The sequence below is a fragment of the Mesoplodon bidens genome (assembly GCF_964165515.1).
Source record: "Mesoplodon bidens genome assembly, chromosome: 13".
NCBI classification, from domain to species: Eukaryota; Metazoa; Chordata; class Mammalia; order Artiodactyla; family Ziphiidae; genus Mesoplodon; species Mesoplodon bidens.
In genome coordinates, this window is record NC_138169.1 from 23,171,750 (window position 1) to 23,199,078 (window position 27,329).

Below are 27,329 nucleotides of genomic sequence, written 5' to 3' on the forward strand. Positions count from 1 at the left end.
CTAAAAAAATGGAGATGATGATGCCAACTTCACACGGTTGCTGGTGGCTTAAATGAGACAATGCATGTACAGCACTGAGCACAGTGCCTGGCAATCAGTAAACACTGGATGAATGTCAACTCACGCCCTTCTGTTGTGAGGGCATTCAAAAGGGGCAGGATACCATGTTGGTTAGGACCAAGAGTCAGGGGAGACCCAGCTGGGTGACGCAGGTGATTTCTTCCACCTCCCTAAGCCAGAGTTTCCCTACCTGTAAAACGGGGACAATGATGGGGCTGCCTTCACAGAGTTTCTTTAAAGATTATCTAACGCATAGGAAGCACCCAGCAGAACCCCAGGCACCCAGTAAGAATTCAACGAGTGGTGGCTCTCATGCTGTCCACCTCTTTCCTCAGTCCACAGTGACCGAGATCTGTCAGCTCCCAGGTCAGGCCCTGGCTTCTGTTCTGTGCCCTCAGTGAGCTGACTGCCTGAAGCAACACCACTGTCAACCTGCTGGCTCTGTGTCTGACGATGGACTGTGGGGCAAGGCCTGGAAAGAAGCCCCCCGGAGGCCTGGGGCCAGCTCATGGTTGGAGCCTCCCACCCCAGGGCCTGGTGAGGCCGGCAAGCAAGGGCAGCCTCTTACCTCTGGGCCTCCCGGTCATCCTTGGGTGTGTAGTTGGCCAGGCAGTCCAGGATGAAGATCTGGCCCCACTCGGTGCACTCGTTCAGGGCCGTCAGCAGCTTGTTAATGGACTGCGGGTTCAGGTCGAGCAGGTTGCTGCTGGGGTGAGACTCGGCGATCTCTGAGAGGGCAGCCACTGCGTTTGCCACCACCTGGTTGAGAGGGTGGAAGGGGCAGAGGCTGGGACGCTGCTCTCAGGCCAGGGAAGCAGTGAGGCTAATGATGTTGGCCAGTCAGAGCTCAAACATCCGGAAAGGAATATGAAAGGAATATGAAGGGCAGGGTCTGGAGCACCGAGGCCCACTCCAAGCACGCACCCTACTGACTCCTCTGTAAGCTGAAACTAAAGTCAGTGCACCTGCCAATAAAGAAAAACACAAAACAAGAAAGATCTAGCTCCACGTTCCCGCAACAGATAGCGCTCCCTGCTACCTAACACGCAGTCCCACTCTACCAGCTAAAGCAGCCCACTGTGGGAGCTGACAACTGTGCTTCTCAGAGCTAGAAGGTTCCTCCTGCAGAGCCCCTCAGGGGCTGGAGGGGCTGGAGCACAGAGGGGTTGCCAGGTGAAGCTCTGGGGCTGCAACCCATTTCCACCAGAGCAGCCGTTTTTATGTGTGTTCTGCGTGGTTTTCAGCTTTCCTGTAACTAAGCAGTGCTCCCACGGCCATCGCCGTACTGGCCACTCGGCACCCGTGTGTGATCAGTGTTTCAGAGGGACACAGAATGAGACGTCTGGGCTGGGTGGGTTGTATATTTCATTTTAAACATGGCCCTACCGAACTGTTCTCCAAACTGCTGTCATCACCAGCCGTGAGGAGACCAGCTCCCCTCCCAGCTGCGTTCTGGTGCCCTGTCCTCCAGGCTACGCTACTTTAAGGGTGATTCTCTACAACCCTGCAGAGAAGTGGGGAAAGGGAGAAGTACCTCACATTCAGAGCTCTCTGACAGTCTTGGTGAGAGGATGGTGACAATGACAGTGACTGGAAGGGGAAGGAGGGTACTAGTCTTAGGTGCACACCCACTGTGTGCCAGGCTGTGCCAGGCTACGCCAGGCACATTACCTTAACGGCTTAAGCCTCCCAACACCCCCGGCAGCCAGGCAGAATTAGATCCATCTTACTGATGAAGAAAAGAGGTCTCTGGAAGGTTAGGTAGGATGCCTGAGGTCACACAGCTCCTTAGAGAGGGCTGTGCAGAGAAGGGAATCCAGGTCTAGCTCACTCCAAAGATGGCGCCCAAACCACTGCGGGTAGGAAAACAGCTAGGCCACCCCGCAGGGCTCCAACTTCCAAGAACTGGGGCTGCCTGGTGGAGGGTCAAGCAGAGGTCTTCCCAAGCAACCCTGGAGGTGGTGGAGGTGGCAGGGTGGGTGGCAGAGACTTACCATGGGGTTAGAGTCAGAGATGAGGTCTTTAAGGGTATCCAGGAAGCCCTGGTCCTCTACCAGCTGGGCATTGATGTCGTGGAGCTTGGCCACGCATACGGCCGCCGTCTTGCGCACATATGGGTCCTCGTCCTTCAGACACTTCCGGAGTGGCTCACACAGGTACTCTGTGATCTTGTCAACACGGATGCAGCCCATGGTCCGCACAGCCAGGGCCCGGATCAGGGGGTTGGGGTCCTCACAGTCCTGAGGGAAACCAGCCATTGGCCAGGGGCAGGGGTGAGCTGAGCAACATTAGACAGCTGCTGTGAGATCTCCCACCGACTGCGGCCAACAGCACCAAAAGTAAGGGCCATGTGTGTAGCACATAGCATCTGCCAGATACCAGGCTTTGCACTGTTCCCTCTGATCCTCACAGCAGACACACAATACTGTTCCCATTTCACAGGTGAGGGAGCTGAGGCCCTCAGGAAGGTCGGGAGCTCACCCAGTCACAGAGCAGAGCCACAATTCAAGCCGCGTCCACCCAACACCACAACCCTCAATCTTCCCACTGGGCCACAGAACCCTCATTCGCCCACATCTAAGCATCGACAGGGCTGGGGAGCTAAGGTTTTAAAGGTGCACAGAGCTGACAATGCAAGTCCCTGTTTCTCCTCAATCTGGAGGACAGAACATGCAGAAAGGAGCGAAGTCTAGAAGGGTAATACGGAAGCCCTCAGACACATGCTGCATCCTCAGCTGGCAAATGACACAGGGCCATGGCTCACCCCAGGGCACACGGGGATCGAAAGGCCTGGGGCGACCTCACGTGGAATGAGTTAGCAGGGTCTGTAGCATCAGATTTTCTGGAGACAACGGGAGCCCTCTGCTGGAGGAAGAGACCCCCAGGCTGGGAGTCAGATGGCCTGGAAAGGATCCTCCGTGTTTCTACCCAAGGCTGTAGCGCCCCACCCCGGGAGACTGAGGGGAGATGGAGCAGTGAGCGCCCCAGCCCCACACCAAGCTTCTACTTACCTTCACAAAGGTGTTGACGGCCATGATGGCCATGTCGGGCTGACTCTTGGCATAGTTCATCAAGTACAGGTACACCAGCTTCTTCAGCTCCAGGTTGTCCGTCTGCATACAGTTCACCACGTCGGGGAAGAGGGCACTGGCAGGTCAAAGCAGCGTCAATGTGGGAAAGGTGAAAAAAAAGAAGAGGAAGACTTTTCAGGCAGCTAATGGGGGCTGGAGAGGAGGGTGAGTGGGAAGGAGGGAAGGAAAACATAACAGGACTTCTTAGTAAAAGGCAGGGTAACAGCTCCATTACCGTGAACATCTGTTGGTAGAAATGGAATTCCAAAGGGTGACTTTAAAAGCAAAAAAGTCCCCTGTTCTTTACACAGGGTTCAAACATGAGCTCTAGAGCCCATCTGACCTGGCTCAAACCCAGCTCTGCCTCTTGCTGGCTGAATCAAGTTGGGAAAATTCTTTTATCCCCAGTTTCAGTTTCCTCATTTGCAAGAAAGATATAACAAAACCCCATTTCACAGGGCCCTTGTGATAATTGAAAGAGACAACATACTTAAGGTATCTAGTCCTTGACATCTAGGAGGTGCTACAGAAATGAAAACGATTGTTTTTCCTTCTCTGATACTTGACATGGCCGCTTATATTGGGTTGCTGGTTGCAGAGGGCTTAGGGGAGCAGGGGTGGGCTGGGCTGCAGTCACTACAAGGCACCCACTAAGAACCAGCCCATGTGTACAGAGCACGCGCTACACACCAGGCTTGGTGCTAGGGGCTTTACATAATGATCTCGTTGAACAGCCCTGAGAAGTCAGTGGATTATCCCCACTTTACGGAAGACAATACTGAGGTTCACAAATATCAAACAACTGCCTAAGGCACCAGGTCTGAGTCCACAGCCCGTGCTCAGGACTGCTGTTATACTGGGCAGAACCCTTCCCAACATGGTACCCCACAGTCCCAGGATCACAGGCCCCTTGACATGTGAAATATGGTTAGTGGTCAATTTTCTGTCTCTGGAATTATCTATCACCTCCCTTCTCAATTTTTGTGATTTTATGGGCAAGGACCCGGTAACACAGACTTAAGAGGTCAAAGTTAATTTCCTGAGCCCCGACAGGCAGCAGAGTCCAGTCAGAGCTGAAGCTGATGCATCACCTTGGAAGATGACGAACCAGGAACGGGGGGAGCTGAGAGGCCTGACTTGCTCTTTTGGGCCCATCACATCAGCACAACAAGCTCATTTGAGATGACAGGGGTGCCTCCTCTGTGACAGGGGTGTTCTAGTTGAAGGAAAGCAGCTTTGTCCTGGGAAGAATCTGTCTCGGAAGGAGGCCCAGTTTTCCAGCAGACGCCTGATTCCTTTGCCGCTGTGTCCTCAGCAGGTTTCTCTGCAGAACCGTTTCTATTGCGTGCTGTCAAGAGGCCCCTTGATGAGCATAGCAATGGGACAGGGAAATCCATGGAGAAGTCTGGAGCTGTGGGTTCCTGCTGAGGGATCCAGATGGGGAGCTGCTCCACGTCAGCACCCAGGCCTGTGAGGCACAGGACTGGGCACCAAAAGGGCCCAAAGGAGAGGGAATGGGGGAAAGCACCCTGGGTCTGGATTTCAGAAGGGCTGAGCATGAGTCCAGTTCCTCCATTAACCATGAGACCATGGGGCAGTCACTGTTTCTGGTTTCTTTGGCAGGAAAAATATCCTTACCTACAGTATGGGAATTGCTAGGAAAACATTTAAAAGTGTTTTGCTGACTCTCAAACACTGTGCAAGTGTTAAGTTGTCACAGAACCCAGCTCCTGTCCTTGGGGACTCAACAATGTGGTGGGCAGGTAAGCATAAGTATACATAAGAAGAGGACAGTCTACAATTAGTGCCAGGCGACACGAACACAGCAAATGCTGCGTGTTCAGGGTAGTCAGCCGGCATGATGAGGGAGGCAGCAGTGTATATGGACAAGAGGAAGGGACGTTCCAGGCTGGGGAGATGCATGAGCAAAGGAGTGGCCACAATTCTACATGTGATGTGTTCTGGCAACAGATGCACACCAGAGGCTGCAAACTGACGACAAATTTAACAAGCCCAATGTGCAGGTGTGTTTTACTTGCACAGTGTTTATTTGTTTGTTTAGTTTTATCTGGCAATTTTTTTTTTTTTTTTTTTGCCCACACCAAAAAAATTGTGGGATCTTAGTTCTCTGACCAGGGATTGAACCCGGGGCCACAGCAGTGAAAGCGCCAAGTCTTAACCACTGGACTGCCAGGGAATTTCCTCATCTGGCAATCTAAAACAAGGAGATTTAAAATGAAAAATCCAGATTCCCTGTTCTTTTTAAAAACCGAAAGACCTGGTCCCACTGGGGTCATTTTCTCCAGTAGGCAGCATCCTCTGGAGTTCCTGACAGGGCTCAGAGCACATCCACTGCATTGCCTGTTGCCTTTTCGACCCAGCCCATTTCACTTGCTCCATTGCTGCCTGACCCCATCAACATCTGAGCGCATGACCCCTCTGCAAACAAAACCTTCTATTTGGAAAGATCTGTGAAGGGAGCTACACCAGGGGAGACATGGGTCCCTAGGGATACCTTAAAGGAGGGATCGAACTGGGCCCAAGCTCAAAAGCTTCCCTCTGTCAGCTGCCTCCAGCTGCCAGCCGGCCTACCCCTGCACACCTGACGTCTTTGCCCACGGTCATGGACGCAATCACTTTCTTCACCGCCTCCTTCTTCTTCTCCTTCTTGTCACTGTTCAGCTCTGCCTTCAGCTCGAAGATCTCCCCTAAAAAAGGAGGCAGCATGAGTGATCCATTTCCACTCTGCCAAGGGGCGATTCCCAGTCCCCAACTTCCAAAAGAATGGGAGGGAGGCAGCGAAGACACTCTGTGATGCCCGCTGAAGGCAGTTTCAGGCCCTGGCCCTGGGTGGGCAGGCAGAAACAACTCTGAATTATCAGGAAGGAAGGTTGGAGATCACGTCAGATTGAGGGAAGAGGAGCCATGGAAGCTACAGAGGTTCTGAGGGAGACAAAAAGTGTGCTGCCAGGTCCTGCTCAGCCAGATGGCTAAAAACATGCCGAGGGAAGCAAAGCTCTCCTCAGCCACCCTCACCCAAAGCCCTCAAAGCAGCGTGGGATGGAACCTGGGGACTTAAGGTTTGAGGGAAAAGGGCAGGATTTGCTCAGTTTCAACAAATAGGCTTTTCCTGTTTTCCTAGAGCTTCGAGTTAAGAGCTCACTCAGGGTTTCACTTCCTGATCCACAAGTGGTTGCTCGGCTCTGAAAATGGGAATTCAGCTGTCCCACGAGGGCTCTAGCATTTAATAAACTGTTCTTAAGAACTTGATGATCTGGAAAAAGCAAACGAGGAAGTAGGACTGTTCAGGGCCCTGCCATGGAGAGGTAGTCAGGGGCCTGATAACCCCAATAACAGGTTAAGAGGGCAGATGCTGGAGTGAGACAGGCCTCCTGCCCTTAAACCAGCTGCAGCCAGCCTTTCCTGAGCCTTTCTCTAAGCCAGGCACCTCCCTAACTTCTTCCCACACCTTTTCTCATTGCATCCTCACAACAACTCCACACTTGCCCCCATTCTGCAGATGAGCAAATGGAGGCCAGAAGAGGTTCAGGAACTTGCCCAAGGACACAGCCATGAGGAGGAAGGCTAAGATTCAAAACCAGGTCTGCCAGCTCCAAAGCCCATGTGCTCTGGCCGACCCAGGACATTCACCCTGCTTCTCTGAAACCATTTCCTTGTCTGTACTCTCTGACTTGCCTGGGGCCTTGACTCTTCTCATGTAACAGATGCAAAACGTTCAGCTCAGTGCCTGGCACTCAGTGGCCTGCATTAAAGGTGGTCACTATTATTACTAATTTACCACGTGAACCTCTGTCTTGGCTCTCTCTTTTGTAGGAGAGTCCCGGGCTTCCCTCTCAAGTTACTTGGGTTGGGGGTGAAGCAGAAACTATCATGTGGGGGAAGTCCTAGAAGAAGTTCTAGATGGATTTACAGTGAAAAAAAGAAAACTAACAGAGTTATTTTGTTTTGTTCTTTTTAAAAAATTTTTTTAAATGACTGAACAATGTGGTGTTCAGCAAAGAACTTGAGATGAGAGACAGTAAGCAGGTTAATTAAGAACAATCGTGCAGCACAGCCCGGGCAAGGCCACATTGAGGATATTGCTCAACAGAGCCAGAAGGAATCTGCAGACCTTGCAGTTCAAATCCAAGGCTCTGGAGAGCTGAAGGAACACACGCCCTTCGCCTCCAAGAGACTAAGGGGGCTGTGTCCGTGCTATGGGATCCAACAGACCATGTGACTGACCCTGGGCCTTGCTGCTGGGCTGCCCCTGCTTTGTTTGAGGTGTTTGGCCAGGTTCAGTACAACTGGCAGTCAATTGATGGATCTAGGCCCGAGTCACCTTGGCCCCAAGAAGGCTAGTGGGGTGATCCCAGGATCTGCCTGCTTCAGAAATGCCTCCTTCCTATAATGTGCCCCAAATCCAACCAGTCACCAGGCCTACCTCCTCAGTCACATACGAGGCATCCAATTCTATCCCCAACACCACCACCTTCCTCCCCAGCTCAGGCAGCATCATCTCTCATGCGAACTGTGGTTCTGATCTCCCTGCCTCCCCACAGCCTCACCCACTTCAATCCTTGATTAGAATCTGCCTCTGACCTCCCCCTGCTTAAAACCATCAATGATGTCAAATTTGGTCCCAGACATTTCTCTAGACATTTTCCTCAAAAGAAAACCCATAAAAAAAACCCCACTACTGACACCTCAGTTTACTCGGCACTGTTCACCCACTCTGACCTGGCTCGCCAGGCCCCACAAACCTCTCCAACCTTTATTCCATCACACTCTTCAGTAACTTGTGCCTAGGCTTTCCTTTCCTTGATGGACCTGGGCCAGCACTCACTCCGCCCCCCTTTATCTGTCTAGCTCCACCCCAGCCCTCCCACGGGCCCCACCCCTCCCTTATCACAGCACCCACTGCCCTTTAGAGTGATCACTACTTAATAAACTGTCCTCTCAGGCTTCCCTGGTGGCGCACTGGATAAGAATCTGCATGCCAATGCAGGGGACACAGGTTTGATCCCTGGTCCGGGAAGATCCCACAGGCCGCAGAACAACTAAGCCCGTGCGCCACAACTACTGAGCCTGCGCTCTAGAGCCCGTGAGCCACAACTACTGAAGCCTGTGCGCCTAGAGCCTGTGCTCTACAAGAGAAGCCACCACAATGAGAAGCCCGCGCACCGCAACGAAGAGGAGTCCCCGCTCGCCACAACTAGAGAAAGCCCGCATGCAGCAACGAAGACCCAACACAGCCAAAAATAAATAAATAAAATAAAAAAATTTTTTAATTAAAATAAATAGATAAATAAATAAATAAACTGTCCTCTCTGCCCAAGGACAACCAAAGCCAGGTCAGAGACTCCGTTTGTCTCCTCCACTGCACATGGAAGACACAGGAAAACTGGCTGGACTGAGAAATGAACCACCTGATGAGGGGACTGCAGGTTCTGACTCAGCTGACCCAACAACAAACTCTCCTCATCTGGTCAGCAGGCGAGTGTTAATCTCACTTGGAAGGAAGGAAGAAGGAAGGGCCAGCCAGAAAGATACTTATAGGGTTAAAGCGCATTTGTCAGCCACTACAACAAACTCCGTTTCCCGAAAAGCAAAATCAACTGTAATACCCAAACAATACAAGACTAGCTTAGCAAATTTTGATGCAGCAACTCAACAGACTGAGTCTTCAGAACTGTGGGGAAACGTTTATGATAATGCCAGATGAAAAACAGGATATAAACTCTGACTTCAACCACGTAAAACATGTGCCCAACGATAAGGACCAAACATGCACAGATACCACTGTGCAGTTGCTGACAGGATTGTGTGCTTTCGTTCCTCTGGGCGGTGGGGCATCATTTTTTTTTTTTTTTTTTTTTTTTTTTTGCGGTACGCGGGCCTCTCACTGTTGTGGTCTCTCCCGTTGCGGAGCACAGGCTCCGGACGCGCAGGCTCAGCGGCCATGGCTCACGGGCCCAGCCGCTCCGTGGCATATGGGATCTTCCCGGACCGGGGCACGATCCCGTGTCCCCTGCATCGGCAGGCGGACTCTCAACCACTGCACCACCAGGGAAGCCGAGGCATCATTTTTAACCATTTAAAGCCATGGGGAGCAAAAGAGGGCTTTTTTCTATACTTGGAGCTAATGCTTTTTCCTTCTGGAATTCTGAAAGAAGTAGTCATACTTCTTACACCATCCGCAGTTCAAATTTCCGGATCCACAAGGTTCAAAATGCTCTCAGTGATTCTTGCCACTTGCTTCCAGGCCTCTATGCCACTACCACAGGGAGCAAGCAGAAGGGTCGGGCAAGGAAAGAAGAGGGTAAGACCCCACAATGGGGATGTCCCTGGTGGCACAGTGGTTAAGAATCCGCCTGCCAATGCAGGGGACACGGGTTTGAGCCCTGGTCCGGGAAGATCCCACATGCCACAGAGCAGCTAAGCCCATGCGCCACAACTACTGAGCCTGCGTTCTAGAGCCCACAAGCCACAACTACTGAGCCCGTGTGCCATGACTACTGAAGCCCACATGCCTAGAGCCCGTGCTCTGCAACAGAAGAAGCCACTGCAATGAGAAGCCCGTGCACTGCAATGAAAAGTAGCCCCCACCTGCCGCAACTAGAGAAAGCCCATGTGCAGCAACGAAGACCAAAGGCAGCCAAAAAAAAAAAAAAAAGACCCCACAATGAAACAAACAGTACCTTTCTTGGTTGTGGTGAAATATTTTGAGTCCGTCATTTTGGTCCCTTATCTGTGGCCAGACTCTGCAAGACAGAAAAGAGGTGACTTGCCCTTGTGTTCCATTCCATTTTCATTTCACAAGAGGGGAGAGGGATCCAGTGCATGCCTGGTGAGGGGAGATAACTTCTCATCTCTTTACTGGGCAAATGAACTGTTAGATAATGGCTGATTAGATTTTGGAGGGTAATTCCAAAGGACCTATCAAATTTTAAAATGTGCATATTCTTTGACCCAGTGATTTTACTTCTAGGAATCTCTCCCACAGAAATATCTGCACAGGATAAAAGAGTTTTATATCCTGCAGCACTGTCCATAACAATATACCACTGGAAATAACTTAAATGTCCATCAGTAGGGAATGGCTCAATACTTTGGAAGAGTCCACAAATTAAAAAGCACTGAACAATCATGGTTACAGCAGCCGCTCTGTGGTGCTCACTCACACGTGAACTCAATGAAGCCTCATCACAGCCTCATGGAAGTACTATCACTATCATTGCCTATATAGTCAAAGGATCTTGGAAAATGCCAAGGTTAAAAAGCTAGAGAGATTTCTTCTCTATCCAACTTTTCCAAGCTTCTCTAAACAGTGATAGGCACTATTCATCTCTAGAGAGGGCTAGAAACTACACACTGCAGACTCTACAGCACTCCCCAAATCTGACTGGCCAGTTTTCTCAAAGCATCTCTCAGGACACCTCCTAGGGTAAAACTCACACTGTGAAGTACTGGTCTAAGGCAACAGGGCAAAGAAAGTACCAAGGCCCTCTCGTTCATTCAACAATTTGCTGAGCATTTACTACGTAACTTCAACAGTTCTTCTTGGTCAACAGATGAGAGATAAAAGAAGCTACACAGGAGCCAAGTACCCTGGATGCATGGCAGAGGCTTCAGGGGTTGTTCTAACATGTATTAAGAAGCTATCATTTACTGAACCCCTACTAAAGCTTTACACACATCATCTCATTTAATTCTACCAATAAAGTAATTGCTTTTACCCCCTTTTTAGATGAGGAAACTGAGGCTCGGGGATGTTAAGTAACTTGCCCAAGGTCACATGGCTTGTAAGTGGCTGGACTGGGAGACAATTTCAGGTCCATCTGAGCTCAGCACCTGTGCTCTAGAGAGGAGGGAATTCTGCTTCCCCATCTGAGAGAAAGGACAGAACCCTGAGAGTGGCTTAAGGACTCAGTCCAAAAAGCCATGAGACTTTCAACTTCCAGTCCTACCTATAGTTTCACATGATACAGAAAACCACACACCCCAAAGAACAGACATTTGCATGGAGAAAACTCACTCACTTGGTCCCTTCTGTTGCCTCTATAGAAGAGACTCAAACATGTAAACCATTAATATCTTCTTTCAATTCATTGCTATCGGTGGGGGGAGATTAAGGTTACTCTTGGGATGGATGTGAAGAGTCAAGGAACATCTCAAAAGTCTCTGGAGGGGCTTCCCTGGTGGCACAGTGGTTAAGAATCCACCTGCCAATGCAGGGGACATGGGTTCAAACCCTGGTCCGGGAAGATCCCACATGCCGCGGAGCAACTAAGCCAGTGTGCCACTACTACTGAGCCTGAGCTCTAGAGCCCACGAGCCACAACTAATGAAGCCCGTGCCCCTAGAGCCCATGCTCTGCAACAAGAAAAGCCACCGCAATGAGAAGCCCATGCACTGCAACGAAGAGTAGCCCCCGCTCGCCACAACTAGAGAAAGCCCATACGCAGCAACGAAGACCCAACGCAGCCAAAAATAAATAAATAAAATAAATAAATTTATTTAAAAAAAAAATCTCTGGAAACAATGGCAACACAGCTCCCCTGCAGCCCAACTGTATTTTTCCAGTTTAAGCCTGTATTTATGGCAGGATGGCAACAGGGCTGTTTCCCAACTGAGATGCCTGCCCATAGGTTTTGTTTCAGTAACCAACAGGGAACCAATAAGTACTGCCTCAGGGCTGTCTTAAAGCCTTTGTGGATCCCATTAGGATAAAGGAATAAAGGCTTCGCTGACAAAAGTATAAAGAAAAAGACACAATTCCACATTCCTTTTGCTTTGTCAGGTTGAAAAGGGATGATGGCACTTTTCTGTGGGAGCTGTGGGAAAGAGCAGAAGAGACCCCTGTGTCTGCTGATGCCAGTGCCGCTGCGGGGCCGCTAACTGCCAGTCTCAGCAGCAGGGGTCAGGGCTGCAGACAGATCCACAAAGGCGAGGACCCAAGTCGGCCTGGTCCACAGCTGCATCCATCCTCCACACAAGCGTGGCCAGGGTTCAGTCAATAGTTGTTGAAAGAAATGAAAAGTTGCCACTGAAAAGCCCAGGGACCCTCAGCCTGCTCTCCAACAGCTGTGAGGTAACTATATAAGCATTTGTTTCCTACCGGAGTTTACATACATTAAAAATAATTTCATTTTGAGCACAGAGAAAGCCATTTTCTCAGAGAAACCTCACCAACCTAGAGGTTCTTTGTGGAGCTCTGAGAATGAGCAGGTAAAGAAGGCAATGGCATGTCTGTCACACAATAAAAGGCTGTATGGCTTCAGAAGTCACAGGCCTGAGAGCATAACCAGAGGTATCCAGAATAGGAGAGTACCTTGGGTTTCCCAAGGTTAAATTTAGTTGAAGAAGAGGGATCAATGAAGGCAAGAAGGGCTAAAAATCACAGGCCAAAAGAATCACAGAAAGTAACGTACAAACCCCTCCAACGTTAAATCTAGAAGGAAATCAAAGTGAACAAAGCAAAAACTACCTTAGATGTCCAACTTCAGTGCTGCCCAGAAATTCTTCCTTCTCTGGTAGAGGAGGCTGTCACAGGCTTTCCCCTCATCTGCAGGCACAACACAACATCCAAGGGCCCTGAATTCCCAGAACACAGCCTGGCAGATCTGTGTTGGATGCAACCACCCAGATGGAAGAAAGGGTGGGAAAATTTCTCTTTGGGGGATTAAAAAAAGCAAGAGAGCTGCAGGGTCAACTAGTGAAGCCACCACAGCTGCTGATGCCCCTACAGCTGGAGCTTTTGATGACACTCTTCCATTTACAGGTGCTAAGCAACTACTCACAAACTTAAACCACCACCCCATGTGACAGCTGGCGCTGGCGGCCTCTTTCCTCCGCAGTATCTATTTCACATATCCCTCTGCAGAGGGCCCAGTGGGACTGCTGATGCAGAAACTGTATCCCCCTGAAGTTGTTTCACATACAGGAAATTAAGGTAGAGGAGGAAGGAGAAGATAGGGAGAAATGAAAATGCTTTTGCAAAGCCACCCCAGAGCACCGATTAAAAAACCTCACCTCACCATGAAAGATCACCAGCACCATGTGGATCTACTGAGGGTGGCTCTCTCCTCATGTTCTTTCACTGCAGTTGCCTAGGCTATCAGCGCAAGAGAGATTTTTCATTCTCTCTGCAGGAATGGAAAAAACCCTACAGTTCAGTCAGACTTTGAGCTCAGATTTGCAGATGCCACAGGAAAGACTGGTGCTTTTCTTGGCCCTGCTCTCAGCCGTCGCTATGCATTGTATCCCTGCTAATGGAGGCCACAGGGGCCAAGACTCTGACCATGTACATGAGCCACAATTGAAAGCAAGCAGCCAATTTAGGCAAGAAAAAGCTTAGTGTTTGGATTCCATCTTTGGAGAGCATTAAAAAAAGAGAGCATTGGGCTTCCCTGGTGGCGCGGTGGTTGAGAGTCCGCCTGCCAATGCAGGGGACATGGGTTCATGCCCCGGTCCGGGAAGATCCCACATGCCACGGAGCGGCTGGGCCCGTGAACCATGGCCGCTGAGCCTGCGCATCCGGAGCCTGTGCTCCGCAACGGGAGAGGCCAGAACAGCGAGAGGCCCGCGTACCGCAAAAAAAAAAAAAAAAAGAGAGAGCATTAAAAAAAGCAATCATTGGAGGGAATTTTTGTTTCAGAAGCTGCTCTGGCCAATGTGATGAGTTACTTCTGCTAAGGATACAGCATTCTATGCTGGGATACCCCTCAGTTTCAGTATTTACAGGCCAAACAATGCCTGAAGGGGATGGCACTGTCCAAATTCAAAGCGGGGCACACCTGGGACCAGTTTGTCTTTGAGGAGACACTGTTGCTGTCCCTACCTCTGTCCTCCCTCCCCACATCCATTCTCAGTAGATGACTCTGATGCCACAATCCCAGGGCCAGTTCCTGTTAATCTCACTTTTTTCTTGGTTTTAAATCCTATTGACAGGGCTGCTTCCCTTGTCACTAGGTGTAAAGAAATGAACTGAGTAATAAGGTCTGAAACAGAGTAGTTTTCTCTTACGTTTTCTAGAATTATAAAGAAGTCCTTGGTGAGAATCACTGACGTACTGGCCAGGGACAAAGATGTAATTTAAGAGTGGAAAAATGAGGCCCTAGGAAGAAAAGGAAAGGAAAAAACGCATAAAAAATGTTGTCAGCTAAAGACTTTGAATTTTAGCAACTGGAGTTAGGGTTGGGTTTAAGAAAAAAAGTCCTCAACACTTTTTAAATTTTTGAGTCATCACAAATCTAAATGTAATTTTATGACCAGGAGATTAAAAATATCTTTCTGTGTTTTAAGCTAATAAAATGAATTTAAATCTATTAAAAAATACATTAAGGGCTTCCCTGGTGGCGCAGTGGTTGAGAGTCCGCCTGCCGATGCAGGGGACACGGGTTCGTGCCCCGGTCTGGGAAGATCCCACATGCCGCGGAGCGGCTAGGCCCGTGAGCCATGGCTGCTGAGCCTGCGCATCCGGAGCCTGTGCTCTGCAAGGGGAGAGGCCACAACAGTGAGAGGCCCGCCTACCGCAAAAAAAAAAAAAAAAAAAAAAAAATACATTAAGGGACTTCCCTGGTGGTCCAGTGGTTAAGACTCCGTGCTCCCAGTGCAGGGGGCCTGGGTTAGATCCCTGGCTGGGGAACTAGGATCCCGCATGCTGCACAGCGCCACCAAAAAAAAAAATTTTTGAGAAAATATTGAGGGACTTCCCTGGTGGCGCAGTGGTTAGGAATACGCCTGCCAATGAAGGGGACAAGGGTTCGATCCCTGGTCCAGGAGGATCCCACATGCCACAGAGCAACTGAGCCTGTGCACCACAAATACTGAGCCTGCGCTCTAGAGCCCGTGCACCACAACTACTGAGCCCACATGCCACAACTACTGAGGCCCGCGTGCCTGGAGCCTGTGCTCCGCAATGGGAGAGGCCACTGCAGTGAGAGGCCTGTGCACAGCAACGAGGAGTGGCCCCTACTTGCCGTAACTGGAGAAAGCCCGTGTGCAGCAACCAAGATCCAACACAACCAAGATCAATAAATTAATTATTTTTTTAAAAAAGAAAATATTGAATATATTTCAACTTTTCTCCAAGGTCTCAAACTTGCTAATAATAATTAACTGAAGAATACTGAGCTGAGGTTACAGTTTACTTCATCTCTACAATTCAACTTCATCTCTTAAAAATGGGGAATTCAGGGACTTCCCTGGTGGCGCAGTAATTAAGAATCCACCTGCCAATGCAGGGGGCACGGGTTCGAGCCCTGGTCCAGGAAGATCCCACATGCCACGGAACAACTAAGCCCGTGCACCACAACTACTGAGCCTGCACTCTAGAGCCCGCGAGCCGCAAATACTGAAGCCAGCGCGCCTAGAGTCCGTGCTCCACAACAAGAGAAGCCACTGCAATGAGAAACCCGCGCACTGCAATGAAGAGTAGCCCCCGCCTGCCGCAACTAGAGAAAGCCCGTGCACAGCAACGAAGACCCAAAGCAGCCAAAGATAAATAAAAAAATAAATTTAAAAAAAATGGGGAATTCACCACTGACAGGGGATAATGTGAGAATGAAAGACACTGACAACTGCAAACATAAACATCGTAAATATGAAATTCTAGAATAAGCAGAAGAGGCAAAATTAACCTACAGTGACAGAAATCTGATCAGTGGATGCTTCTAGGTGGGAAGGACTGATTTATGTGTGGGTGAAAGAACTCTAGGGGTGACGGAAATGATCTGTATTTAGATGCAGAAACTAGCCAAACTGTACACGTAAGAGCTGAGCATTTCACTTGGTGTAAATTAAACAAACATTAATTTTTTTTTAAATAACAAAGTAGAACCCAATGCTGGAGAAGAAAAATAGAGCACTGTATAATCCAAAGGAAATAAAGCCTTTCTGAGTATGACATAAAATCAAGAAGTCTTAAAAGATCTATGAATTCAATTATATAAAAATCAAGTTTTCCTGCATGGCCAAAACCAATAAAAACCAAATGGCGTACAAAACAAAAGAAACACACACACACACAAAAAAAGTTGCATCACATCACAAAAGCTTATTTTCCTTAATACATAAAAACTGACTACAAAGAGAAGAATGGCGAAGGATGTGACCCATTCATAGAACATGAAATACAACGGTTTAGGCTTACTTATAAGAGAAATGGAAATTAAAATTACAATGAAATACCATCCATCAGTTATTGGATTGGTAAAGGCCCAGAAGTCTGCTAACACTCCTTGTTGGTGTTGATGTGGGGAAATAGATACCCTCATATGATGCTAGTGAGAGTCTAAATTGCTACAACCTCTATAGTAATTTGGCAACAGCAGTTACCAAAATTGCAAAGGTATTTACCCACTGACATAGCAATTCTGCTGCCAGGAGTTTCTTCTATATGTATAAAACTATGTAGATACAGTTACTCACGTGGCAACCTTTATAATAGCAAAACACTGTAAACACCTTAAATGTCCTCCCACAGAGGACTGACTGGTTTAAAAAATTATGGCACTACATACAGACATGGGGAATACTGTGCAAACATGAAAAAGAATGAGCCAGTTCTACATGTACTTGTATGCAACACTCTCTAAGATATTAAGTGAAAAAAAGCAAGATGAAAAACTATATGTAGTATACTACCATTTCTATTAAAAATTAAAATATTAATAAAAATAAATACCAAGTGTTTGCAAATGCATGGACTATCCTTGAAAGGGTAAATAAGAAAAGTGGACAGTGGTTTCCCCAAGAAAGGAAGCTGGATTACCAATGGTTGGGGTAAGAGACTGACCCTTCATCGTTTACCTTTGTCTATCTTGGGAATTTTATATCCTATGCATGTATCATCTCTTTTAAACATAATGCAGTTTAGAAAACAATGGTGCATCTAATTCAAAACACTATCCCCAGCCCCGGGCTCCTCCTCCTCTGCTCAAACACGATTGCTCCAGAGGACCCCTCTCCAGACCCAGAGGGGCAGAAGCCTCCTTGACATTTGAGTCAATCATACTGTGGACGTCTCCATAGCCCTCCTCACAACTCTAACTTAGGATCTTTCCTGTTTAATGCTGTCAACCCAGTGACTGGCACAATGTCTGACATATTCCAGGAGTTCACCAAATGTTTGCTGGCAAAATGAAAGGACAGGTTCCCAGAGAAGCTAGAAAACCAAAGGCCCATAACAGATCAAAACAATAGGACTCCCTGATGAGTGCCAGACAGCGACAACTGGGCAAACTGGGAACGTGAGGCTTTGCAGCTAACTTTCCACAAACATGGCACGGCTGATCCAATGCCAAGATGGCTGCCAGGAATTCTAGCTTTGCTACCAACAGCTGTGTGACCCTGGGCAAATACCCCCCATCTCTGGGCCTTCCTTTCTCCAATTGTCAAACAAGAGAATTCAACCAGATCAATGGCTTTTCAAGCCCCACCCCCCCGTCACCCCGTTTCTAAATTGTTTAAAATAAAAGTGGAACTGCTCTGATTGAAGTAAGGGTGAGGGCCCAGAGCCTGACTCATTTCACTATGCCCACTTTTCCCCCTCCTCACCGGGGGCCCTTCAGACACCCCATAGTTCCATAGAACAAAGTTTGAAAACAAAGTTTAAAGGACAAGATCCCTCCTGCATCTCATGTTCTATGATTCCTTGCTAGAGGTGGAATCCACTTCCTCACCAGAGTGTTCTTCCTGGCTATCAAACAAGAGAAAATGGAGCATGATCATTCACAGAGCCTGACAGAAAACGTTTCCAAGGGGACAAAAAAGAAAACAAATTCAGAATGCAGCCAGGGCCAGCAAACCTCATTAGGTCTTCAGTAGAAGGGAAAACAGTAACAAGCCAAGCAATTCCCCAAATGGCCAGCCAATGGCCAGGGAGAGGACTTTTCTAGTCTCAGGGCAGTGGTTCATGTCAGAGCAGCCCATACTCTGCAGTTGGACGAGAAGCATGAAGTTAGCAGCACCAGCACAGTGGACTGCACGCCATCAGCATCCAGTGATGGAACCAGGGAGACTATCGGTGTAGTGAGACGAGCCAGAGAAGTTGAGGAAACAAAACGGGGAGAGAGACATCTGACAAGGTCTGATCCAGCTCCCAAGACCCATCTCTGAATTCAAGGATATCCGGGCAGGGAAAACTGATCCTTAAAAGTCTGTGTTGGTGGCTTCCAACTTCAGTGCTGAAATTCACTGTTAAACCCTTGCCTGATGAATAGCTTTCAGAAACCTGCTCAAGGACAGTCAAGACTAAGCTAGGGGGACTTCCATGGTGGTGCAGTGATTAACAATTCACCTGCCAATGCAGGGGACACGGGTTCGAGCCCTGGTCCAGGAAGATCCCACATGCTGTGGAGCAACTAAGCCTGTGCACCACAACTACTGAGCCTGCGCTCTAGAGCCCGCGAGCCACAACTACTGAGCCCGCGTGCCGCAACTACTGAAGCCCATGTGCCTAGAGCCCGTGCTCCACAACAAGAAGACCTCAATGAGAAGCCTGCGCACCACAATGAAGAGCAGCCCCCGCTCAACGCAACTAGAGAAAGCCCGCGCGCAGCAATGAAGACCCAACACAGAGAAAAATAAAATAAATAAATTAAAAAAAAAAAAAAAGGAAAAGGTCCTCACAAGTCAGTACTAAAGTTCACATTACAGACAGGTAAACAGGTAAGGCCACCTTGAAGATTAAAAGGTGAGTCAGCAGTAGAGAAACCAGATTTCAGACTTTCTCTCTGAGACAATGTGGTCACCAAACTCAGATAGGCTCTTTCAAGCCAGTTCAATTACTATGAGAAAAAAAGCTGTATTCTTCTTTGGGCTTGGCACAAGATTTGAAACAAAGGTGGCAGTGGAAGTGGTAATGACAGATGGATATGCGCTATGGGCCAGAAACTACGTAAAGAGCTTTACAGTAATCTGTGAAGAAGGTATTGATAATATCCCAAGTTTACATATAAGGAAACCGAAGCCCAGAGAGGTCAAGGCATTTGTCTGGGGTCACACAGCTAGAAAATGGTAGCGCCGACACACTCTACTCTTGCCCCATAATGAGGTCACACATGTCCCACTGTGTCCAGTGAGGCAGCTCCTCCTCTCTGAGGAAACCCTGGCAGAAACACACACACTCTAAGGCTCAATGGTATGTGAAGTATGTTGCCACACATCCCTGCCGAGTCCCTCGAAGGTTGAATTAGAGGTTATTTTAGGGCCAGCCCATCCAGTTTGGACAGCAGGAATGTCAAGTTTGGTAATGTGCCTAGTGAAAGCCTGTCTGGGTGAGATCACCCAGTTATGGGTCTCCTGGGATTTGGAGGAAAATTGATTAGTCAAAGTCAATCTTCTGAGACCCACTAGCAATTAAAGTCTCAAAATGAAAAGGAACTAAAGGCAGACAAATGGTACATGCAAATGTTCTTCTATCAGCACTGAGTCTCTAGGACTGAATTCTAGCATCAAGGGCCAGTTCTCGACTAATCTACAAGCAGTAATGCATGGAAAGATCTGCTACCAAGGAAAAGTTCCTTAAAAACAAAATAATAGGGACTTCCCTGGTGGCGCATTGGTTAAGAATCTGCCTGTCAATGCAAGGGACACAGGTTCGCACCCTGGTCTGAGAAGATCCCACATGCCACGGAGCAACTATGCCCATGTGCCACAACTACTGAGCCTGCGCTCTGGAGCCCGTGAGCCATAACTACTGAAACCCGCACTCCTAGAGCCCTGCTCTGCAACAAGAGAAGCCACTGCAATGAGAAGCCCGCGTACCGCCACAAAGAGTAGCCCCCGCTCGCCGCAACTAGAGAAAGCCTGGGCACAGCAATGAAGACCCAACACAGCCAAAAAGAAAGAAAGAAAGAAAGAAAGAAACGAAATAATAGGGGCTTCTTCTGAACAATCCTTAAATCAATGAAGATGAGGAAACAGAGGCCAAAGACTACAGAACTAGGCTCCTGACACCTCAGTTTTCCTGCCTATACATTGGGAACACTTTCTGAAAATCTGTCACATTTTGGACATAGCATGTTTAACAGTGTGGAGCACCATTGGCTCCAAGCCTGCAACTGCGCCCCACACAGGAGCTCACACACAGTAGACAAAGAGCAATCTTTTCTTGATGGCCCCTACAGATTCAGAGGGCAGGTGAAGGACTTCAGGGGAACAGCAGAGTAATCATGCCCTCCAGATAACTGCCACCAAAGCTCTGAGGAGGAGACTTTGAGATAAGTGGAGCATCAAAGGAAGCCCTCTTGGATTAAAAGGGGCTTGGCTGGACATGAAAATATGTGTTGGATTTGGAAAGGGTGGGGCGAAGGTGACATGGAGAAGACCCACAAGATGCCAGCATAACAGGGAGTGAATTGGGAATAACTAAATCAACACAAACACTGGCTGGGGCACAGGTTCTGTGCTAAGTAATTTAGAGCCCCTGTGTCATTTAATTCTCCAGTAACCTATTTAAAAATGAGGAGTTAGAGATGCTGAGAGAGGAGTGACATATCCAAGGCCAAAACAAGCACACATATTTAGGAGTCTGTGAGAGTCCTGCTTGGCTGAAGGCAAGATCATGGCAGGGAAAGGAGCAGATGAGGTTAGTCAGGGAAGGATGAGATTCAAAGACAGCCTTGGATGCCAGGGTGAGTTGGACCCTGCGAGCAGAAGATGCAGTGATCTTATTAAATGACAAGTCTCATGCTAACAAGCATTTGATGCTACTCATCACTCCATCCTCCTTGAAACATTTTCTTCCCTTGGATTCCAGGATGCCATGCTCTCTACTTTCCCTTCTACCCCACTGTCTAGTCTCCTTTGTTCCTCCTCCTCTCCCTCTCCTTCAACACCTGGAGTGCCCCAGGGCTCAGGCCTGGTTCCTCTGCCCTTTCCCAGAGGCCCTCTTCCCTCCTCCAGCTGCTTGCTTCATCCAGTGTCGTGCCTTTAAGTACCATCTATGTGCTGACAACTCACAACTTTACATCCCCAGGCCCAACCTCTCCTCTGAACTCCCAGCTCACATATTCAAAGTGCCTGATATCACTGGAATGTCTATATAGCTAACAGGCAGCTCGAACTTAAAATGATAAAAACTACCACTTGCTTCCTCCTATCCCCCAACTGACTCATCCTGCAGTCTTCATTATCCAGTTATTACCAAAACCATCTTTGACAGGTTCTCAGGCCCAAAACCTCAGTTACCCTTGATAACACACTCTCTCTCATATCACACATCTAATCCATCAGCAATTCCTATCGGACCTACCCTCAAAATGAATTCAGAGTCCATGAAGGGGCTTCTCACAAGCTCTATCACTACCACCTGGCCCCAGGCCATCATCCCCTCCCACTGAGATTGCTACCAAAGCTGCTTCCACACTGCACCTGACAACCCATCCCAGCAACAGCCAGAATGGTCCCATGACAGTCTAAATCAGACAGTGGCACCCCTTTGCTCAAAATCCCCCAATGGTTCCCTGTCTCACTCAGAGTAAAAGCCAAAGTCCCTACCATGGCCTCATGGCCCACAAAGCCCTGGATGAGATGCATACCTCCTTCTGTCTCTCACACACACACACCCTCCCTGTCATTATCTCTTTCAAACTCTTCTTCCACTGTTCTCCCCATCACTCCCTCAGTTCCAGCCATATGGGCCTCTTTGCTGATCCTGGAACACAACAGGCATGTTTCAACCCCAGGGCCTTTGCACATGCTCTTCACTTTGCCAAGGAGGCTCTTTCTCTAGAAAGTCTCATGGCTCAGCTCCTCATCTTTTTTCCCCCCATCCAGTTTTATTGAGATATAATTGACATACAGCACTGTATAAGTTTAAGGTGTACAGCACAATGATTTGACTTTCATACATCATGAAATGATAATCACAATAAGTTTAGTGAACATCCATCATCTCATATAAATACAAAATAAAATAGAAAAAAAATTTTTTCTTGTGATGAGAAATCTAACAGTTTACTCTCAACAACTTTCATACACAACATACAGCAGTGTTAACTATATTTATCATGTTGTGTATTACATTCCTAATACTTATGTATCTTTTAACTGGGAGCTTGTACCTTTTGACTGCCTTCATTCAATTCCCCTTCCCCCAACCCCCACCTCTGGTAACCACAAATCTTATCTCTTTCTCTATAAGTTTGTTTGTTTTTTCAAGTATAATTGACCTACAACACTATGTTAGTTCCTTTTACACAACACAGTGATTCGATATTTATACATATTTCCAAGTTATCACCACAGTAAGTCTAGTTGTGATATGTCACCATACAGATATTACATAGTTATGGACTATATTCTCCACGCTGTACATTTCATAACTGTGACTCATTTATGTTGTAACTGGAAGTTTGTACCTCTTAATCTCCTGCACCTATTTCTTTCCTCCCCGCCACCCCAGTCCCTCACCTCTTTTTTTTCTTTTTTTTAATATCTTTATTGGAGTATAATTGCTTTACAATGGTGTGTTAGTTTCTGCTTTATAACAAAGTGAATCAGCTACAAATATACATATATCCCCTTATCTCCTCCCTCTTGCGTCTCCCTCCCACCCTCCTTATCCCACCCTCCCTATCCCACCCCTCTAGGTGCTCACAAAGCACCGAGCTGATCTCCCTGTGCTATGCAGTTGCTTCCCACTAGCTATCTATTTTACATTTGGTAGTCTACGTATCCCTCACCCCTTTCATGTCTTGGCTCAAATGTCACCTTCTCACTGAGGTCTTCTCCGACCACTTTATTTAAAACTGTACACGCCCCCAACAAATCCCCCACACTTCCTATCTTTCTTTCCTCTTTTTGTTTTTTCCTCTAAGTACTTATCACCAACATAGGATAAAACACTTATCTATTTTTTCCCCTCCATAATGAAATTCCATAAGGACAAGGATTTTGTTCATTTTGTCCCCTACCGTATTCCTAGCTCTTAGACTGGTACCTGGCAAGTAGTAGGTGCTCAGTAAATATTCAAATGACTGGTGCTCAATCCTCCTCTTGGGGATATTTCATGTTTTGTAAACCAACCTCAGCTAGAGAGCAGCTTCCCAACGTTGATTTCATGGTGTTTGCCAGGGTCAGAGCTACATCTGTTCTGGTTGTCAAGCTATTTTGAAATTGAGAATGCCAAACGCCCTAGCCCATTTTACAGACAGTAAATGGAAGGTAAGTAAATAAATGATAAGAGAGAGAAGAAAGGGCAAAGCATAGAAGGTCAGGTGGCAACATCACCAATGGGAAAAACGTTTAGGCCACTTCCTTCAGATCACCATCAGATCACTATCCCCAGCCCTGGGCATCAGCTCAGAGTGACCAGAGCTGCAGGAAGTAGGGAAACAAATTGCTGGGGGAGGTGTGCAGAGGGGGCTCTGACACAGGCTATGATGTGAGCTCAGCTAGGCCCTTCCTTCCGCCTATAACCCTCCAGGCCCACAGGCCTTCTGTGTTCCTCTAGTTGCCAAGCTCTTCACTGCCTTCATACTTGCTGATCCTTCTGCCTGGATTATCTCTCCAGCTTCTAGACTTATCTTTCAAATCTCAGCTTAGGTGACATCACTTCAAAGATACCATCCTTGAACGCACTAAGTAGGTATTTTTCTGTCCTCATAGCCCAGTACTCCTATTCACATATTTACTGAGCCATAAATAGGTCTATATGCTGGGGATGAAGCAGTGAATTAAACAGACAAAAACCTTTCCCTTCATAGAGCTTACATCCTAATGGCAGACAGGAACTATAAGCAAGATAAATAAGTAACATATATAGTATCTCAGACAGTGATAAATGCTATGGAGAAAAAGAAAGCAGGGAAGGAGGACAGGGAGTGTGGGGGAGGACGAGTGGGAGGTTGAAATTTAACCAGGGTGGCCACAAAAGGCCTCCTTGAGAGGTGACACTGCCTGGGGAAGAGCCTTCCAGGCATAAAAAATAGTGCAAAGGTGGGAGTATGCCTGGCCTGTTTGAGGAACAGCAGGGAGGCGATGTGGCTTGAACAGAGTGAGCTGTGAGCAGGGCAGTGGGTTATGAGGTCAGAGAATGGAGGGGGCCTTACAGGTCAAGGTAAGGACTCTGGCTTTTACTCTGAATGAGCTGAGAGCCACTGGAGGTTTTTAAGCAATAGCCCTGAGATCTGGCTTACATTTTAACAGGGGTGAGCTGCTCTGCCTCATTTCCCTCATGATTTATCTGTTCTTCTAATTATTACATTTGTTGTCTATTGCTTCTTTGTCTCTCTCCCCCACTAGAATGTGGTAAGCAATCCAAGGGCAGAAACTGTCTGGCTTGTTTACCTGTCACCACATTTAGCCCAGTGCTGGCACACGGCGGGGCTCAATAAATACTGAATGAATGAAGGAACAAACAAACGAATAAATGAATGTTGGGCATATGAAGGCTCTGTCCTCAGTGTCTCAACATCCAGCCACCTAGCCCTTAGAGATCAGAGTGAAAACCACAGAACAGACTCAATAGCTTGCTATAATGAAATTTTGTCATTCTACTCTAAATATGCTTAGGACCCTAAAAGCAATTAGGGTGTGATAAAAAAGTAAGTCACCCAAGGCTAGTCCTCTATAGAGCTCAGCTGTAACGAATGTCTTCAGTGCTGAAAAACAACACTGAAGGGCTGGTTTTAAAACTTTTTTTTTTTTTTAAACTTTCTGGCCACGCCACACAGCTTGTGGGATCTTATTTCCCATACCAGGGATTGAATCCGCACCCCCTGCAGTGGAAGTGTGGAGTCTTAACCATTGGACCGCCATTGAAGTCCCAGTTTTAAAGCTTTTGAGACCTGACTTCCAAACCTACCATCTTGCAACTCAAGTCCACAGAGGAGACAATGGATCAGTGACTAAGGCATCCTGTCTGATAATGACCTCTGGGCATTCTGTACTCAACCAACCATACTGTTACCTTGACTAGAGAAGCCCTCCCAACTTCAGGGAGACCCTCTTAATGGAGGTCAGAGGTCAAGCCCAAGGCCAAAGACCCAAAAAGCATGAGGCTTGGGAGGCTAGAACCATAGCCAAGTTCTTCCTCAGCTCCATTAAATAACAGGAGACAATTCAAGAACAAGAGACTGGGAAAGGAAAGGTGGCCACAGAGGGTACAACCTGGGCTCTCAAGGGGTCTACACAACCTAACAGGCACAACCATACCACAACTGCAAAACGAGAATTACAATGTCACATACTTGAGGGGTTTGTGAGGCTAAAACAAGTGAATACATACAAAGCCCTCAGCAGTACCCAGCCCACCAAGTGCTTGATAAATGTTAGCCACTTTTACTACTACACAGGGAGAGCCGTTACCACCAGCATCTCCTGCTGCTCCCCAACCCCCAGGTCTCTGGAGGCCCTGAAGCACTCTGATGGCTGGCTGGGTGGGAGCAGTAGTTCGAGAGTAGTTATTCCCACCATTGGGCAGATTTCTCCCTACCCTCCTGGGGTGACATAAGGATGGACAGGAGATCACCTGGGAAGTGCTCTGAATTCCTTAGGAGTCAAGGAATCCTAAAAATTCAATGTGATATTCATTCACCAAACATTTACGGAGCACCTACTATGTGCCAGATATTTCACTAGGTGCTGGAGACACAGACAGTTAAAACAAGTCCTCTCCAGGGATTAAGAGCTGTTTACTTAGAAGACAGCCAAGTATACAGACAATGACAACCCACTGTGATCAATGCCACAGGACATCCAGCTCAGGCCTGCAAGATGGGGGAGATGATCAGATGGGAAGCACCAAGTAGTCATCTAGCAAAGAAGCAGGTGTGTGTGACAGGAACTGGTGCTCAGCACAATGCAAAGACACAGAGGTAAACAACTGGGGCTGGCAGAAGTGGCAAGCAGTTGAGTTTGACTGGAACTTGGGGAGAGGCTGGAAGTGAGGAGTAGGAGAGATGAGGCAGGAGAACCCGGCAGAGGTCAGAGCTCAAAAGGCTTTGACGGCCATGCTAAGGAATGTGAGTTTCAGCGTGAGAGCAATGAGGATCCACTGATGGATATTCAAGCAGAATTTTTTTTTTTTAAAGGATTCCCCACTTGCCCAAGTAATATTCTCTCTCTGGAGTTATTTGTTCCTCTCTGTGTGAAGCGAAGAAGAACACAAAAACCATTCCTGTGCTCTGATAATTTATCAGTGACCTATCTTAGGCAAAAAGACCTGTTCAGAAAAAGAAATACCTACAAGCAACAGATGCCCCTTTAGCTTTCAGAAAGACACCAAAGCGCGAAACTCATAACCAAGCAATGTTTGCTCACCATCAGCACATCAGGCTTTGGAGCCAGGCGTGGGGGTTTTCAGGAAGTGAGCAGTCAAGACATGCAACAGCTTCAAAGGATGACTAGAAAAAGATGAAAGTCCAAGCCCAGAGCCAGCAGGACCAACAGACTGAATTTCTTCTGAAACACTTTTAGGAAGTGAAACAAAAAGGATGGGAGAAGTCCTGTGTACATAAAGGTCTCTGTCTGCAGATGGAAGTAACACCCCCAAAACCAGGCCCCCAGTGGGAGTCAACTGCCTAGGGTCAAGGCACCCACCACCACAACAGGCTCTGACAAATGTCCTTGTCCAGCCCCCACATATGCCAGTGTTCGGTGCGGGGCGGGGGGAAGGGGAAGGTATTATTTGAGAGCTGAGGTAAAGAAGGCTCCAGGTTACACTACCAAGAAGCTGCTGAGCTGGGACTGGAACCCAGGGTTGACTGATGGGGAGTCGAGGAGTGCTTTTTCCATCACACCTCTGAGCTATTCATGTCGCTCAGGTGAAGCCTCTGCTCAAACCACACTCAACAGATCATCTCTACACAACCTCTAAGGGATCTGGGTCTTTGAAAACTAGTGAAGCCACTCTTCATGAAGCTGCTCTAAGAGGTCGAAGGAGCCTGGTGGGCTCAACTCAGGACAGGGAGCCAGATGCTCTGAGCTCTGCTCATGTTCCTACCATCTGTGACAAGTCACTTCATCTCAAATCCTCCCTTGGAAGGATGGGGATAAGGTGACAATATTAAGTTTCCGTGAATTCAATGGAACTAGGAGAACAGATCGTAGAGTTTAAAAACAGGCACTACAGTAATATTTATATCACAGCTTTCTTCAGAAGTATGTAGAAACCCTCAAGGGTTCGTTAAGGCTTATAATACCTAGGAGTGGGTAGGAAATCAGCAGGTCTGTGCTGCTGTCAGG

At 47.8% G+C, this 27,329-nt stretch overlaps 1 protein-coding gene across 3 annotated transcripts in view; it reads right to left on the reverse strand.

Moving 5' to 3' along the window:
* Positions 1 to 27,329, reverse strand: part of AP1B1 (adaptor related protein complex 1 subunit beta 1) — a 51,350-nt gene that overhangs the window by 22,180 nt on the left and 1,841 nt on the right. Inside the window, exons 1-6 of one of the 3 annotated variants that reach the window (XM_081252012.1) lie at positions 12,622 to 12,645; positions 9,833 to 9,895; positions 5,734 to 5,839; positions 3,072 to 3,207; positions 2,055 to 2,300; positions 629 to 819 (exon numbers count right to left, since the gene is read on the reverse strand). In XM_081252012.1, the coding sequence (XP_081108138.1) occupies positions 629 to 819; positions 2,055 to 2,300; positions 3,072 to 3,207; positions 5,734 to 5,839; positions 9,833 to 9,869 (716 nt within the window). In that variant the 5' untranslated portion in view covers positions 9,870 to 9,895; positions 12,622 to 12,645. Of the gene's footprint in view, positions 1 to 628; positions 820 to 2,054; positions 2,301 to 3,071; positions 3,208 to 5,733; positions 5,840 to 9,832; positions 9,896 to 12,621; positions 12,646 to 27,329 lie in introns of those variants that run through there. The other 2 variants (XM_081252011.1, XM_081252013.1) reach the window with 2 other exon arrangements.